This window comes from Lathyrus oleraceus, chromosome 4, assembly GCF_024323335.1.
Source record: "Lathyrus oleraceus cultivar Zhongwan6 chromosome 4, CAAS_Psat_ZW6_1.0, whole genome shotgun sequence".
Taxonomy (NCBI): Eukaryota; Viridiplantae; Streptophyta; class Magnoliopsida; order Fabales; family Fabaceae; genus Lathyrus; species Lathyrus oleraceus.
The window spans coordinates 6,759,919-6,774,412 of NC_066582.1; the positions used below are offsets into that span (position 1 = coordinate 6,759,919).

The 14,494-nt window shown below is 34.1% G+C and overlaps 1 protein-coding gene across 1 annotated transcript; it reads right to left on the minus strand.

Moving 5' to 3' along the window:
* Positions 1–529: 529 nt before the first annotated feature.
* LOC127138305 (mitochondrial inner membrane protein OXA1) lies at positions 530–8,282 on the minus strand. Its single transcript, XM_051064721.1, has 10 exons — positions 8,027–8,282; positions 7,458–7,935; positions 6,743–6,833; positions 6,411–6,458; positions 4,628–4,686; positions 3,915–3,990; positions 3,682–3,813; positions 3,322–3,429; positions 2,045–2,099; positions 530–1,117 (listed from the first exon to the last, which is right to left on the minus strand). Exons 2-10 carry the CDS (start codon positions 7,916–7,918, stop codon positions 858–860), a joined length of 1,290 nt encoding a protein of 429 aa, XP_050920678.1. The 5' UTR covers positions 7,919–7,935; positions 8,027–8,282; the 3' UTR covers positions 530–857.
* Between the last annotated feature and the right edge of the window lie 6,212 nt (positions 8,283–14,494).

The following is a 14,494-nucleotide window of genomic DNA, read 5'->3' on the forward strand; positions in this document are numbered from 1 at the left end:
AAAAAAATTGAAAAAATGAATTAATTGAATAAAGATTTCGGAAAGAGGTATATGCCGAATTCATTCTTTTTCATTCGATTTATTTGAAAAAAGATTGAGGTATTTTTAGTTAAATTGGAAAAGGATTTAAAGTTGATCAAATGTTTATACTTATTTCATAAGAACATTTCATGTTCTTATCTTACATAAAACTGAAGCCCATCTTCCGTCAAGTGACAAGGATAAAAACAAAAACTCCTGTATTACCTAAAAAAAAAAAGAACATTTTCATGAAAGAATGCATCGGTGCAAAACCAGTCTCTTTTAACTCATAGCTCCCTTATATATTCCTGCCAATTCTTTTGAAAATCTTGCACAGGAGTTTGTGCATTTCATGATAAAATCCGTTGGTTCAAATTACACGACTGGAAAAAAAAACATAATGCCATAATAAGTGAAATAATAATAATAATAATAATAATAATAATAATAATAATAATAATAATAATAATAATAATAATAATAATAATAATAAACACAATAATAATAATAATAGGTTAATGCTACAAAAATATTTATCACTAAATGTTGAGCGTATAAAAATAATTATGCTTGTAACCCAGGGTTTAAATCCTTCATGCATTTTATCCATATACGCCGTGAATAAATAAATGTAAACCAAAGTTAGCCAAAGGCTTTAGCTTCCTCAGCAAAATCAATCACAAGCCTTAGAAAAGATTTATTCTATCGCCCCCTCCCTATCTTAGTTAAACTCCTAATTTCCACTCCTTCTCATGATAATAATACAATGTGACAAAAAATCTAAGCATACTTGCTACATATGTTTAATTGCATAATTAAGGAACTAGTAAATTTAATCACTTCTTGTTTTTCTTTCTTCCTTTTACTTGTTTCTCTAAGCTTCTAAGTCTCTGACTAATAACAGCAGAAGAAGATATCTTTTTGTTTGGTTCTTTTGGTGTTTCAACTGGCAATGAGCTTTGACCATTTGCAGTTGATGCAGCTTGCTTTAGTGCTGATAATATAGAGAAGGAAGACTGCGGAGAACTGGTGGGTTTTGGAGCAGCAGGTAAATCAGGAATACCTAATGTTTGCTTTACTCCAGGAACTTTAAGCACTGCAAAATTGGAAATTAAAGAACATATAGGGATCAGAAAAACTCAAGAAAATCAAAATGCAAAAGTTCACTTAGGTAGTATTAAAACGATCATGTTGTACCAAATTGTTTAAAGATATGACTTGTGTAGTGTTTATAAGGTTTGGACGGTCCTACCTTACAGGTCAGTTTTCTAGGGATAAGTTAGACTCAACCCAAATTTTCAAATGGTATCAGAGTCTATCATAAATTTGTTGTTGGGTTTCCCCGCATTGTCCATGTTTCAAGCTCATTGGAGCCGAACATGGGGTGTTTGAAATTCTGCTTTCATTGCGGTCTGCCCCTAATTACGGTATTTTTATGTTGTTTTCATTGCAGCCTCCAACACTCTCATCATGTTAGGTGTGAAAGGGTGAATTTAGTCTCACATTGCTTACAGATATGGCCTTTGAAGTGTTTATAAAGAATGACAATCACCGCCTTACACACCGATTTTGCAAGGATGAGTTACGCGCAACCCAAATTCTAAGATATACTAAAGAGATGGATGTTATGATTTTGGATAGCATAAAATACTAATTACAACTATGCAAGTTGCAATCTTGGCAATGTTTATGAAACAATCACATTTCCACTTTAGGGGCGATTTACTCACTAATAGCAGTCAGACGCGTTAAGAATTGTGAGGTGCACTAAATTTCAATTATGTTTAAAAGCTAGGAGTGCAAGAGTGTTTGTTTCAATGCAACTTAGTGAACAATTAAAAAGAATAGCAAGATTCAGAAGCAATGGATTCTCCAATTACTTGCATTATATCATGCTCAAAGCAATCATGAATGGCAGAATCAATGCCCTAGGCAATATCCATTTTATGAAAACAAATCAAAATTTCAAAATGATGAATAGTGGCAATGTGGTATCACAAATGAAAATTTTGAAGCTCCTTACCCATTCCATACGACAGTGAAAACAAATTCGATGTAATCCAGTAACAAAATATTGCCTGCAAATAGAAGCAGCAATGGTTAGAATAGAATGACAAAAAGAAGCTACATAGAATGACAAATAGTTAGATAAATTAGGACAGCGCTCCTTTTTCTTTATCAATTAACCAGACACCATTAATTTATAATGTGTAATGAAAAAGGGTAATCAATAATCTTTCGATATCTACAGCAATTTCCTAGGTTCCCTGACTAGAATATTGTGTTACAAGTCAATAGATAATATTCTCCAGGTTTTCCAACAAGTTTAAAAAATTGAAGGGGATATAAAAGTTGGCTTAGTGGTTTTAGTTGAGTGATAAGAAAATAAACCCTCGTAGAAATTGAAAAAATATGTTGGAGATGAAGCAGCAGCCTGTATCTCAATGACACTTCATAAGTTAGGGCAATTTTCACCTTCCAAATCGGCATTGTAAGGTTGAGTTAGAATAACAATAAGGGTCATGCTAATGAATGCCCGTCATTGGTTAACAAACTCATAAAATAAAAGTTTGTCTTGAAAATACAAGTTAATCACATGCCATTATAATAAATTACATCATTTTAAATACAAACCTACCTCTTTCGATTCTTAAACTAATGGCTTACGGCCACATATAATAAGCCTTATCCTAACAGGATAATATACACGTCAGATGATCTAAATCATAAGGTTGAACTTTAGAAAAGGAAGGGGTGTAGTAGGGGGGGAAATTGAGTTAAGTGAAAGCAATGGAGGGAAATGTAACCTTAGGTAATGGGAATTGATGGGAGAGAACCAGGTCTCTTGAATCCTAAACTACCCCTGTAGTTGCCTTATGCTCTTTAAATTTTCTCCAGTTTCACACACAGACCCACCTTAATTGTGATATCACCTTGATATTAGGTCAGTAGAGATAAATACATACAATATTTTCAGCTTTACATGCCTAATCTAGTTTACATGTGTGAATTATACATTGCACCGTGCTTAGAATGCACGCTATCTAATGCCAGTGCTGATTTTTTATTTTATGGATGCCATTCTACTAACAAAGTTGCTACTTAAATCACATAGCCTAAAAGAGCTTAACATCTTACCATGTCCTTTCAAGATTACAAAAATTATTTGGCGATAAGCCAACTATAGTGCATGTGCCTACCTTTACTGAAACTATCAAAGACAAAACTACAGTTTCTTCCTAAATACCTGCAATAATTTTTTCAAATGCATACACCAATGGTAGCAAAGGGAAAGTTTACCTTTGGAAAAGTCATGGTGAAAGGAACCGTCAGAAAAGCAAGAATCCTCGAGAATTTTTTCATTGTGTCACCCATAGGATTTCCTTCCATTCCTTCTTGCATATTACACTGAAGAACAATATAAAATCAATTTGATCTTAATTGGAAATCAAATATAACAGATATTATAAGACTACTCTTGTCATCTCAATTTTAAACTGTTTTCTTGTCATATGGAGTGGCTGGTATTAGTGAACACGAAATTAAATTCAAAAACAAAATGTAAGATCACACAAACTTTCAGACAGAACTCAGAAGGACAAACTAGAAAGATTGTTGCGGATGGGGGGAAAAAAGGACTCCTGAAAATGAAGTGCTCACCTCTACTACTACTAAGAATGACAATGCAGCCAAAACTGGAAAAACGTATAAGGCATCGGGAGTTGTGAGATCAGTAAACCAGAAAGCTCCACCATGCTTGAATGATGGCATTTTTTCAGACATGTTATTTATCTGCCAGCAAAGAATATAAAATAAAATTGTGAGTGGGTAGAAACAATATAAAGGTTAGACTCCTACAGGTAGGGGGAATATCGAGGCAAAAGTCAGCTTACCGCAAGAAAAAAACTAATGAAGACAGGACCTTGAATAAAAAGTCCCTTCAGTGGCGAAAGAGGACTCACACCATATCTGAATTAATGAAACCAGCAAAGAGAAAAGGACATTTAGTGAAACAAAATATCGATGAAGTTTGATTTAATACTTAAACTAAAGGTTCCTTTCCAATTCATCTTTCTTATACATTACATAACAAATCTTAAATCAACTATAGCGATCACAGTCTAGCCAAAAGAAATATTAAACTATCTAATCATTTGATTGTTTACAGAAACACCATTTTCAATTTAATGAAAACAGCATAATCAAAATGAGGCAAAAATAGTGAGCAGAGGGGTTGGGTAGCTTAATTCGTTTGAGCTAAGTATTAAAGGAGTTGGAGGACCCGGGTTCAAACCAGTTAAAGATAGAATACTAACATAAAAACTAATTACTAACAATAATTCGCCGTTTCAAATAAAAGTAGTGACACTGAACACTGAATGTTATGATTTTAAGTTAAGGCCATCACAAGTCACCACAAAGATTACTCCACTGATACATCGTATCACCGAATGCAGTATCTACACTAAACTTGGAGATCAAACATGACTATTAGCAGTTATGCATTGAAGAAACCATGAAATGACAGCAATTACATTACACTAAACTTGAGATCAAACATGGACTAGTAGCTGTTATGCTTTAAAAAAAATATGAAATTACTTACTCTTTGAATAGCTTTTTCATCCGCTTCTGACCTTCGGCAACAGCCTCGGGATCAAATGTCTGAAAAATCGATCCTATTGCGATTAGCGAGAAACCTTATTTGATATAACAACATATAACATGTGATGTAGGTAAGAAATTTGAAAACTTATTAGGTTTATCCAATATGTCAAAGAACCAATTTGTTATAGATTATTTCGTAGAAAAATCACTTATTTAAAATAAAAAATCATTTTCATGGCTTGTGCTGAAGTTGTTAGTTTTATAGATAAAAGGGAGGAGATAAATAATAAGAGTTTCAAATTATTGATAACAACTGGACAATGAACCGATTCAACAAACTAAACACTAGTTCCTAATTACTAATTATAGGGAATAGGGATATATGACTCCTAATTTTCATGGTTTGTGCCGAAGTTGTTAGTTTCAGATAAAAAGGAGGAGATAATATAATAAGAGTGTCAAATTATTGATAACAACTGGATATTGAACTGGTAAAGATTGTAATTGAACCGGTAAAGATTGTAATTGAACTGGTAAAGATTGTAATTAAAGATTGTAATTGTCATTGAAGATTGTGTCACATTGATTAATCATTAATTGTATCACATTGATTAATCATTAATTGTATCAAATACATTGTTTGAAGCATTAAGGATTATCTATCATGTTATCTATCACCTTATTCCAATTCTCTGGTATGCGTGAGTTACTACAATCATCTTCCAATTGCTAAAACCTTTGAAAACAAGTTTTCACCAAATTTGCTTCCATGCGTTAATCTAATTTTCTAAAACAAAAAAGGGAATTTTTGGTTGTCTATTCAACCCCCTTCTAGACAATTACCCCATATTCAAATCAACACACTTTGTTTATTATACTCTCTCACTGAATCCTTGCGACTCACCACTTTCTTTTATCTTTTTTAGACTCACAGGTTGCAGAGTAAAAATCTCTCGGGGTTTGCAATCTACCTAAGAGTTATTCTTTGTGACAGGCCGCTTTCTTTAATTGTGGCCATAATATTGTGACTTTAGTATGATGCAACTACAGGAATAGGAGTTATTATTCTCTTTTGAGTTATACAAAAGCTGAGATAGTTTAATATACCCTGTTGATAGTTAATTACCATTTGGGGATGTCACGAAAATAGACGAGACACTGTCAAGTTTCACTAACTCTATTATTATAAAGGTGTGTGGGTTACAGTGTATTTGGAAGCACGGACACCCCTAATACGACACCGACACTGACACGGTGACACCGGTAATAATTTGAAAAAATGAATAAATTAAAGATAATCACAAATACCGGTGTCAGTGTCCAACACAGACACGGACAAGCGTTTTTCATAGGTGTCGGTGCTACAGCTTGTTAGGTTAAATATATGATGAGTCTGTGTTAGCCTATGTGCTGGTCATGGCCTATGATCAGGTCGTGACAGAACCAGTACCACAGGGATCAGGTTTCTATCACATATCATCTGCTCCTCCTACACAACAGAACTTAGTCACACATTCACTATGAATTGATAAAATATGACTACTTAAGTGGAATTATTCATTTTGATCCCTATATGTTTTACCAATGACATAGATCAACAGGTTAGACAATTAACCGGTGAACTATCAAAAAAATATCCCTACTAAAATTCGAAGACATAGGACAATAGAACTTGTGAAACTCCTGCTTCTTAACTTACGTGCATAACAATATAATAGCAAAGCATTTTATCCACTATTAGTGGTATTAAGAAATGACATGATGAACTAGAGCACTATTACCTTCCCATCCATCTCTTCCTTTATTGCTTCCAAGTGAGGCCTCATAAGCTGCAACACGCGTAAAACAGTAAGCTTAGGTAATAATAAGATAAAAAGGGATATAGAAAAAAATGGTGAAGTGAGTGAATAAACCCTCCAACCCATGTCAAGGATACCTTATTTCATAGTGGAAAAGGGAACCAAGAGCGGGTGGGGGGAGGGTATTTCCTCCAAATATCTAATTTGTATCCTCTTGAAACAGAATAGTGACAAAGGAAGGAGCAAGCAATACTCATAATCATTACTACATTAATAGCAAGAAACAGCTATGAAAACAAAGCAGCACACTATACCGTAAGCTTAGAAGTGGTCTTGAGTTGATTTATTAAGAGTGGAACAGTTGCGGTTCGAATCAAGAGAGTTGTTAGAACTATGGCCAACCACCTAATTAAAAAAGAAGCAATGAGATGAAAAGTTTCCTTTCAAAATTCAAGTGGTATTAAATCTTGAAGGATTAAATATGCATTTAGTCCTATAAAACTCTAGATCTTTCAAGTTTAGTACTTGTAAAATTTGTAGTCCCGATGAAACTACAAACTAACAAATCTTTCAAGTTTAGTACTTGTAAAATTTGTAGTCCCCATAAAACTACAAACATACAAATCTTTCAAGTTTAGTTGCTATATATAAAATCAAGTGCTTCTACTCCCTGCAGACACTCATTTTATAAAAGGTAGAAGGTCCTAAAATAAAGCCAAGATTCCAATTTGGATATTCTAGAGGGAAAATCATTAACTCTGTTACTTATTAAACTGACAAAGAGAGCTTATTGTCGAAATCCATATCCCAGGTAAAAGCCGAATATCACACAACGGTGATTATCAATTCTGAACTATTTTGGCATTCCCTCAAAACAGTTTAACTTTATTTTATCTTGCGTAATAGAGATGCTTATAAATAAACACTCATATAATATGCACTTATGTCGCAAACGCTTAATTAAGATGTTTATCCTAACATTCTATTAGTATTTAATATATCTTAATCAAACTATATAGATGAACTCACCAGTTTAGCCCAGTGTAGGAATGAACAGCATCTATGACATACTGCAAGGCTTGTACAGGCAAATAAGAATCAGCCGCAGCAATGGCAACCTCGCTAACAACAGGAGCCTGGGAAGTTACCGTCTCCACGGAAGTGTCAGTGAGAACCTCAGCCACATCAGTCATTACTGTAATCTTATCCGAATTCTGATCCATCGTCGACATGTTCCGGCAGAAATTATATCCAGCGAATGGATAAACTTGCTTATGTCGAAAACCCGAGAAAAAACCCATGGATCCATTAAGAGAGCTTCCAAAGGACCTTGTTTGAGTAAAACTATTACTGATTGTTGCTGAAGAGGGTTTCTCGTCTGGCTGATCGCGTTTCCCTTCGTCGCTATGGAGGACATAGCTGAAAGAAGGGTGAAACCTACGATCTATGAGGTTGCTTCCTCTTTGCAAGAGGCAGCGTCTAAAAGCCATTGATTTGTATGAAAAATCTATCAAATAATATTCAATAAACAAAAATTGTAAGCAATAGAATAGAGAGGAGAAGGAAAAATCGAAAGAGATGAATGAAAAGAGGAAAACCTGAAAAGTTAGCGTCGAATTGAGGTGAGTTCAGTGCGACGCAAACATTGTAGAGTTGCAGTGGAATGGGAGAGGAGAAGGATGAACTAGTCGGCCGAGTGAGTAGAGTTCAGATGCGCCGACGACAGAGATTCGTTTACGGCGAAGTGAGCGCGACGGAAGCCTCTGGTGGCTGCTACTGGAGTGGTTCAGACTGGAATTGTTTTTGGGCTTTGCTAAATGCCTTGGTTTCCCCTCACTTATAACTGCACCCCATATTTCAATAATACTAATGTTGCCTTTGTCAAAATTATATCCAACAAAAAATTTGTAAAAAGTGAAATTTATGTTAAAAATGAAAAAATTTGATAATATATTCTAAAAGTTCGGTATGCATTTTTATCGTTTTTTTTTAGAAAAAATAAATTTAGTGTATTGGATTTTTCGATAAATTCGATATTTTTAATAATTTTTTGGGTTTTTGAAAAATTAGGTAGTTTATTTTTGATAAGTATAAAAAAATTAATATTTTTCGAAAAATTTAGTGTGGACGGTAGTTTTCAAGCATATTGAAAAAAATCAGGAAAAAAATTTATTGTTTAGAAAATTATAATTTTATAATGCATATTTGAAAAATTCGATGTGAAATGTATGATTTCATATCGGATTTTTCAAAAATCTGATATAAAATCATATTTTTCTCGAAAATTATATGATTTCAAACCTGTTTTTTAAAAAATAAATGTAATTTTTACACTAATTTTTAATTTCTTATCCTTAATCAATTACTAAAGTGAAAAGTTAATTTGGATGAAATTCATAGATTTAGGGTTACTAATCATGTGATTTCTAAGTTTATTATAAGGTTTCGTCAACATATATAACGCAATGAATGTAAAATTAACTAAATAATAAAATTGAATTAATCACATGTGCAAATAATACAAAACGCAAATACATGATCCAATAGGTTCATACAGGTTCGTCTAGCAAGCTTTAATCAATAGAAAATTAGCTAATCATATTGATAGTAACCATAACTGAAGAAATAAAGAGACAAAACATGAAATTTCTTTTAGAAATTGACTTCCGATCATGAAAACATTCGCTATAGAGCTCCAAAGTTTACTCTATCGCCAGAAATTCGTACTAAAAACATCCACCCCTTTTTCTTCTCTCTTTTTACTATAAATAGAAAAAATATGGGTGGCAGAAAAAGGAGGTGCCACGGTGTCTTTATATTGCACTACGATAAGGTGTCCATCTCGCCATAACTTGGCAACGATTTTTTCCAGGAGCCAATTGTTGTTTTTCTTTATATTTCTCTTATTTTTCCTCTTTTTTGCCTAAGTCTTCCACTTAATAATTTCCTTTCTATTTTTAAAAAAAACTTAATTCAAATCATCTAAAAAAGATTCATATCACATGCAAATGCTTATAAAAATTACATGATGACAAAGTGTCATCACAACCCCAAACTTACACTATTGTTTGTCCTCAAGGAACTCGTTCATAACTGCGATTTTCCTCATAACGACTTACTTACCAAACCAATGACAGACACCCATAATAGTAAAATTATCACCTTCATTCCTCACTTCAATCCATCATAATCCAAAGAGATTTTCTTTACCTTTCTATATACTTTACCTTCTCTCAATCTTACAGTTCACTCGTATTGAACTAATATGGTAAGTGTTCATTCACATAAAATTGACATCAAACATATGAATTTGTAAGATTTTTAAAATTGTCACTTTCTATTCGAAAACACGTTTTTGAGGTCTTTCATAAGTTATAATGTGACTTATGTCAAGGTGATATATATTTGGCCATTGGGTTTAATTCCTTGGAGTTAAGTACATGTTACCTTCCTATTTGCACGTCATCTTTAACGATCTTCTATTGTTTTAACTAACTGGGTATAATATTTTTTAATCTATTTTCTTTCGAACACATATTTTCTCGATTTGTTTTCTATAAGCTTTACATTTTAACATGATAACACTCATAACCTATATTCATACTTTTTTAGATTATAGGATTCCAGTACCCCAATCCAAAACTTAGCCTTTTGGATATATCATAAAAATACATAGAAAAATACCAATCTACCTGACTTCAAGGAAAGGGTGGAAAGATTTATCTTTCAGGTTAGCCGGCTAAATATATGGTTAAGTCAACAAAAGAAATGGCTCAAACTCAAAGGGTTTGGCAACGGATAAAAATTATTTTTAGGTTCACCAAAGAACGGGTCTAAGTTAAAACAAACAACTTGCCTCAGTGTGTAATCAAATAGACAGACAATAATTTAGAAATAAAGAAAATCCTAGTAGATGAACAAATCCTATGGACACTCATGACAAGAAATAAGGTAAATAGTGGACTTATTTGACTCAAACCTTACTTGTTGAGGTATTTGATGATTGAGTATAAGATCGTTGAATATTACTCCTCGTTATACTTTGTTTATCCATATTCGGAACTTCTGTAACAACATTGCTTTCTCTTTTTTATTTTGTCTTCATTATTTTTGTCATTGGTAAAACATCATACTATGAACTAAGGAAAACAACATAAACAAGCTTATTCATTAAATAAAGAACAAGTAGTTTTACAAAATAAAAAGCATTAAAATTAATAATTGAAGCTCTTCAAAGTTGCACAAGTACATCAATTGACTAAATAAAACAAAAAACTACTACGATACTGAAACGACCGAATCACATATCGTTTGGAAATGGGTCAAAGTTGTGCAAGGTATCTATAGTCACCTCATACTCTTAGTCATGCCTGGCCCAAGTGGTTCACATGTGTTGTTTTTAGTTAAGCATTGCTTGGTTCTACTCTCCGAAGTAATCTTCCATATTTTGTTAAGTCGTGAAATTTTGAGTTATGCTTGGAAATTTTGAGTAAAGTGAGGTGGCTTTGCATACAAGTTGATTGATGTGTCAGTGCCCTAACTTTATATGCCTAGCGCATGCTCTTCCAATCTTTAAATCTAATAGCAAAGAAACTCTAGAACTTAGTATTGTTTGTTATGATTTTTTTTGTTATTGCAGTGCATCAGATAGGTCGAACTACTCTTTATGGGAAATGATGAATAAGTTCAACATCTAAAAATAAAAACATTAAAATTAATAATTTAAGTATGTAAAGGTATAAGGGAGGACTAGGAGTCGGGTTTTTTTAAGCGATTCACACATGTCCTCTAATATCTATTTTATTCCATCTTATTATAATGTTTCTTAGTATTTATATAAATATATTTGACATCTATGGACACCTCTTATTTAATAAATAACTATATTTTTTGGAAGATGGGTTATTATTAATAATAAGAAGAAGAATGATTCCATATGTATAACACCCCAAATTGCTTTCAAGATTACCGATTCATCCCACAAACCAACACAAGTCTTTTTAACATGTTTTTCCCTCACTCACCCACTTTCCGAAAAACTTCCCAGAAGATCACTCATCCAAATACTATTCCAAGTCAAGCACTTTTAACTATGAAGTTCTTATTTGTTAGGCTTTCAAAAAGAAGATGCATCTTGTTGGTATATATAGTATTAATCAATCCTTATAAGTCTTCTTTCAACCATGCAGTCCCATACCTACACATTCTCAAGATCTCTCTCACTCCGATGTGAATTTGGTTTGCCTAGAAGCTTTTAGGAGCCGGTCATTATCATGCCTTGTGCACCGACGACCACTCCCCTCCCTTGTCGGCATTAGGTGTTACATGCCCACCAGTTTCCGCTTGGTTCATTATCTAACCACATCGTATCGGGAGAAGTATACTCAGATACTATTTGTAACATCCCAAGATGCTTTCGGGATTACCAGTTGACCCCAAAAATCAACACGAGTCTTTTCAGCATGCTTTGTCCTCACACGTTTTCCTAGAAGATTCCCAGCGGATCACTGATCAGTCACCATTTTCATTAAGTTTTCGTTACTGATCCGACAAGAAACCGAGGATTTTGAGACACTGTGTAAGCATTTTGGTACTTTTTAAGGCAATTTTACTTCCCGTATAATATTTAAGCATTTCCATTCATTGTCATGTTTTACTTCATATTTTCGTGATTTTACGCGTAGGATGTCTGTGTTTTTGTCCAACAGGTCTAGGTAGAAGAACTGAGGAACTCAGAGCGAGACATTGCGGAATTCCGGCAAGCAAAGGAATGGAAAAACCCCAGTACAAGAGGCCTGACACGGCCACTCGTGTCACCTGACACGGGCCATGTCAGGCAGGAGGAGAATGAAAGCAAGAAACAGTGGCCTGACATGGCCGCCCGTGTCAGCTGACACGGCCCGTGTCAGGCATTGTCCTTAACCGTGTTAAGCACCATGGGCGTGTCACAGGAAGCAGTGAGCTGACACGGACGCCTGTGTAAGCTGACATGGGTCGTGTCAACCCAAGCCCAAAATTTTCCCTTTTCATCGGGCTTTTAATCATCAGGCTTGCAGAGAGATTTTTGGACATGTCCACCTATTGCTTGGAATTTTCACTATATAAGAGAACCTTCTACCAAAGAAAAGATCATATTAGAACGAGGCAAAACACAGTATGATCAAGCAATCAAGTATTACAGAGAGCAAGGAGTTTGGAGAGCTGAAGGTTTTCATGAGCGGAAGCGATTGAAGATCGAAGTCATCCAAATACTTGTTATGTGTAATTTTTATCTTGCATTTGTTTTGAACAATATGAGTAGCTAAACCCCCAATGTTATGGGGTGTCCCTAATTTAGAATTGTAACGAATTTGAGTATACTTTTGCATTTATAATATTATTCTTACGGTAACCTTTTGATGTGTTTAATGCTTTCTCTTTTGGACCAATCGAGATTGTTTTGTGGTTATCAATTAGGCTAGACCGCCATTGATAAGGTTTTCATAAGGTTACTCTGTAGTAGATATCACATAGGACTAGGGATACCCTGTATGAACCAGAGTATTCTTGGTATAATAAAGCTTAATTTCACCTTAATTGCCTATGGACATAGAAATTAGGGTAAATTGATTAAATTCTTTCTCACCAAGGACTTGGGAGAAAATACCCTCGAGAACTGGTAGTAATTGATATTTATTGATGCAATAGTGACTCAGAGTTGTTACAGGAATAAATCATACACCTTCCCTGGCATTGTTCATCTTACCTTGCAAACCATTATTTTCATTTTTATTTGTCTTTGCCTTTATTTTTATAATTTTGAATCTAAAAACCCAAATCATACTTTTTGTTTAATTGAATGATAATTTGAACTCGATATTGATGTGCAGTCCTTGAGATCGACATTCGGGGAATTTCCCCGTTATTACTATAATAGGCAAAATAATACACTTGCTATTTTTCCGGTCAAGTTTTTGGCATCGTTTCCGGGGACTGCCAAAATATAGATTTTAATTTTTAGTTACATTAAATTTTTGTTGCTCTGCAATAAAATTATTTTTCTGTCATTTATATAATTTAATTCACTAATCTGTGTATGCGAGGAGAGCCCTCGCCAGAATTTCTTTTTGACGCAGAAATCGAGAGAACCCTTCACTAGAGACGTAGAAATGCTAGATTGGATTCCAAAGAAGAAGTTCCCTATGATCACTCAGATTCAGAAAAAGAAACTATGGCTGAAATTCCTCCAATTCCACCGCTTCCACCTCTGGAAAGACTCATAGGTGACTATGGAGGGGCAAATGCATTAGGTGGTAGATTGAACATTGTCAACCAACCAGTGAATGTGACAAACTTTCAACTGCATCCTAGCACAATCAATCAACTTGAGAGAAAATATTTCACCAGAAAGGTTAATGAAGATGCCAATAATCACCTGCAGAGATTCCTGACCATGAGTACTACTTTGAAAAATTGATGGTTGTAACACCCCGATAAAATATGATAATTATTTAATTTAAGTTAATAGAATATTTATTAATTTAATTAAATAATTGGAATATTATTGGATTATTATTATTGGAATAATAAAGTTGGAATATATATAAAGAGTTCCATTTGGTAAAAAGGGTTTTTTTTCACGTGAAAACCAGAGAAGCGACAGAAAGTGAGAAAAGGGCAAAGAGGAAGAGCAAGAGAACAAGGGTTGAAGAAGGGAAAAGCTTGAAGTAAAGAATCAATTGTCGGATTAACTCAGGTAAGGGGGTTTATCGTCGTTTAATGGGTATTATGGGTTAACATGTAATGGGTAGTAATAAGCCATTGAATTGACCCTAATTGGGATGAGGAATGCTGTAAATGGTGATGAATAAGTTATGTTAAAACTGTAATTGAATCTATATGTGGGTGAGTCGTAAATTTCTGGACGTGTAGCTTTTTACGGAATTGAAATCGGAGGTCCGGAAGTCCTCCGACGGCGAGAAATGCGGGAATTCTGCATTCTGTTCGTGTTAGCGCAGGAACAGCTTTCTGCCTTGCGTTAACCGGTTAACCCAGGGTGTTAACTGGTTAACACTGTTATGAATTAT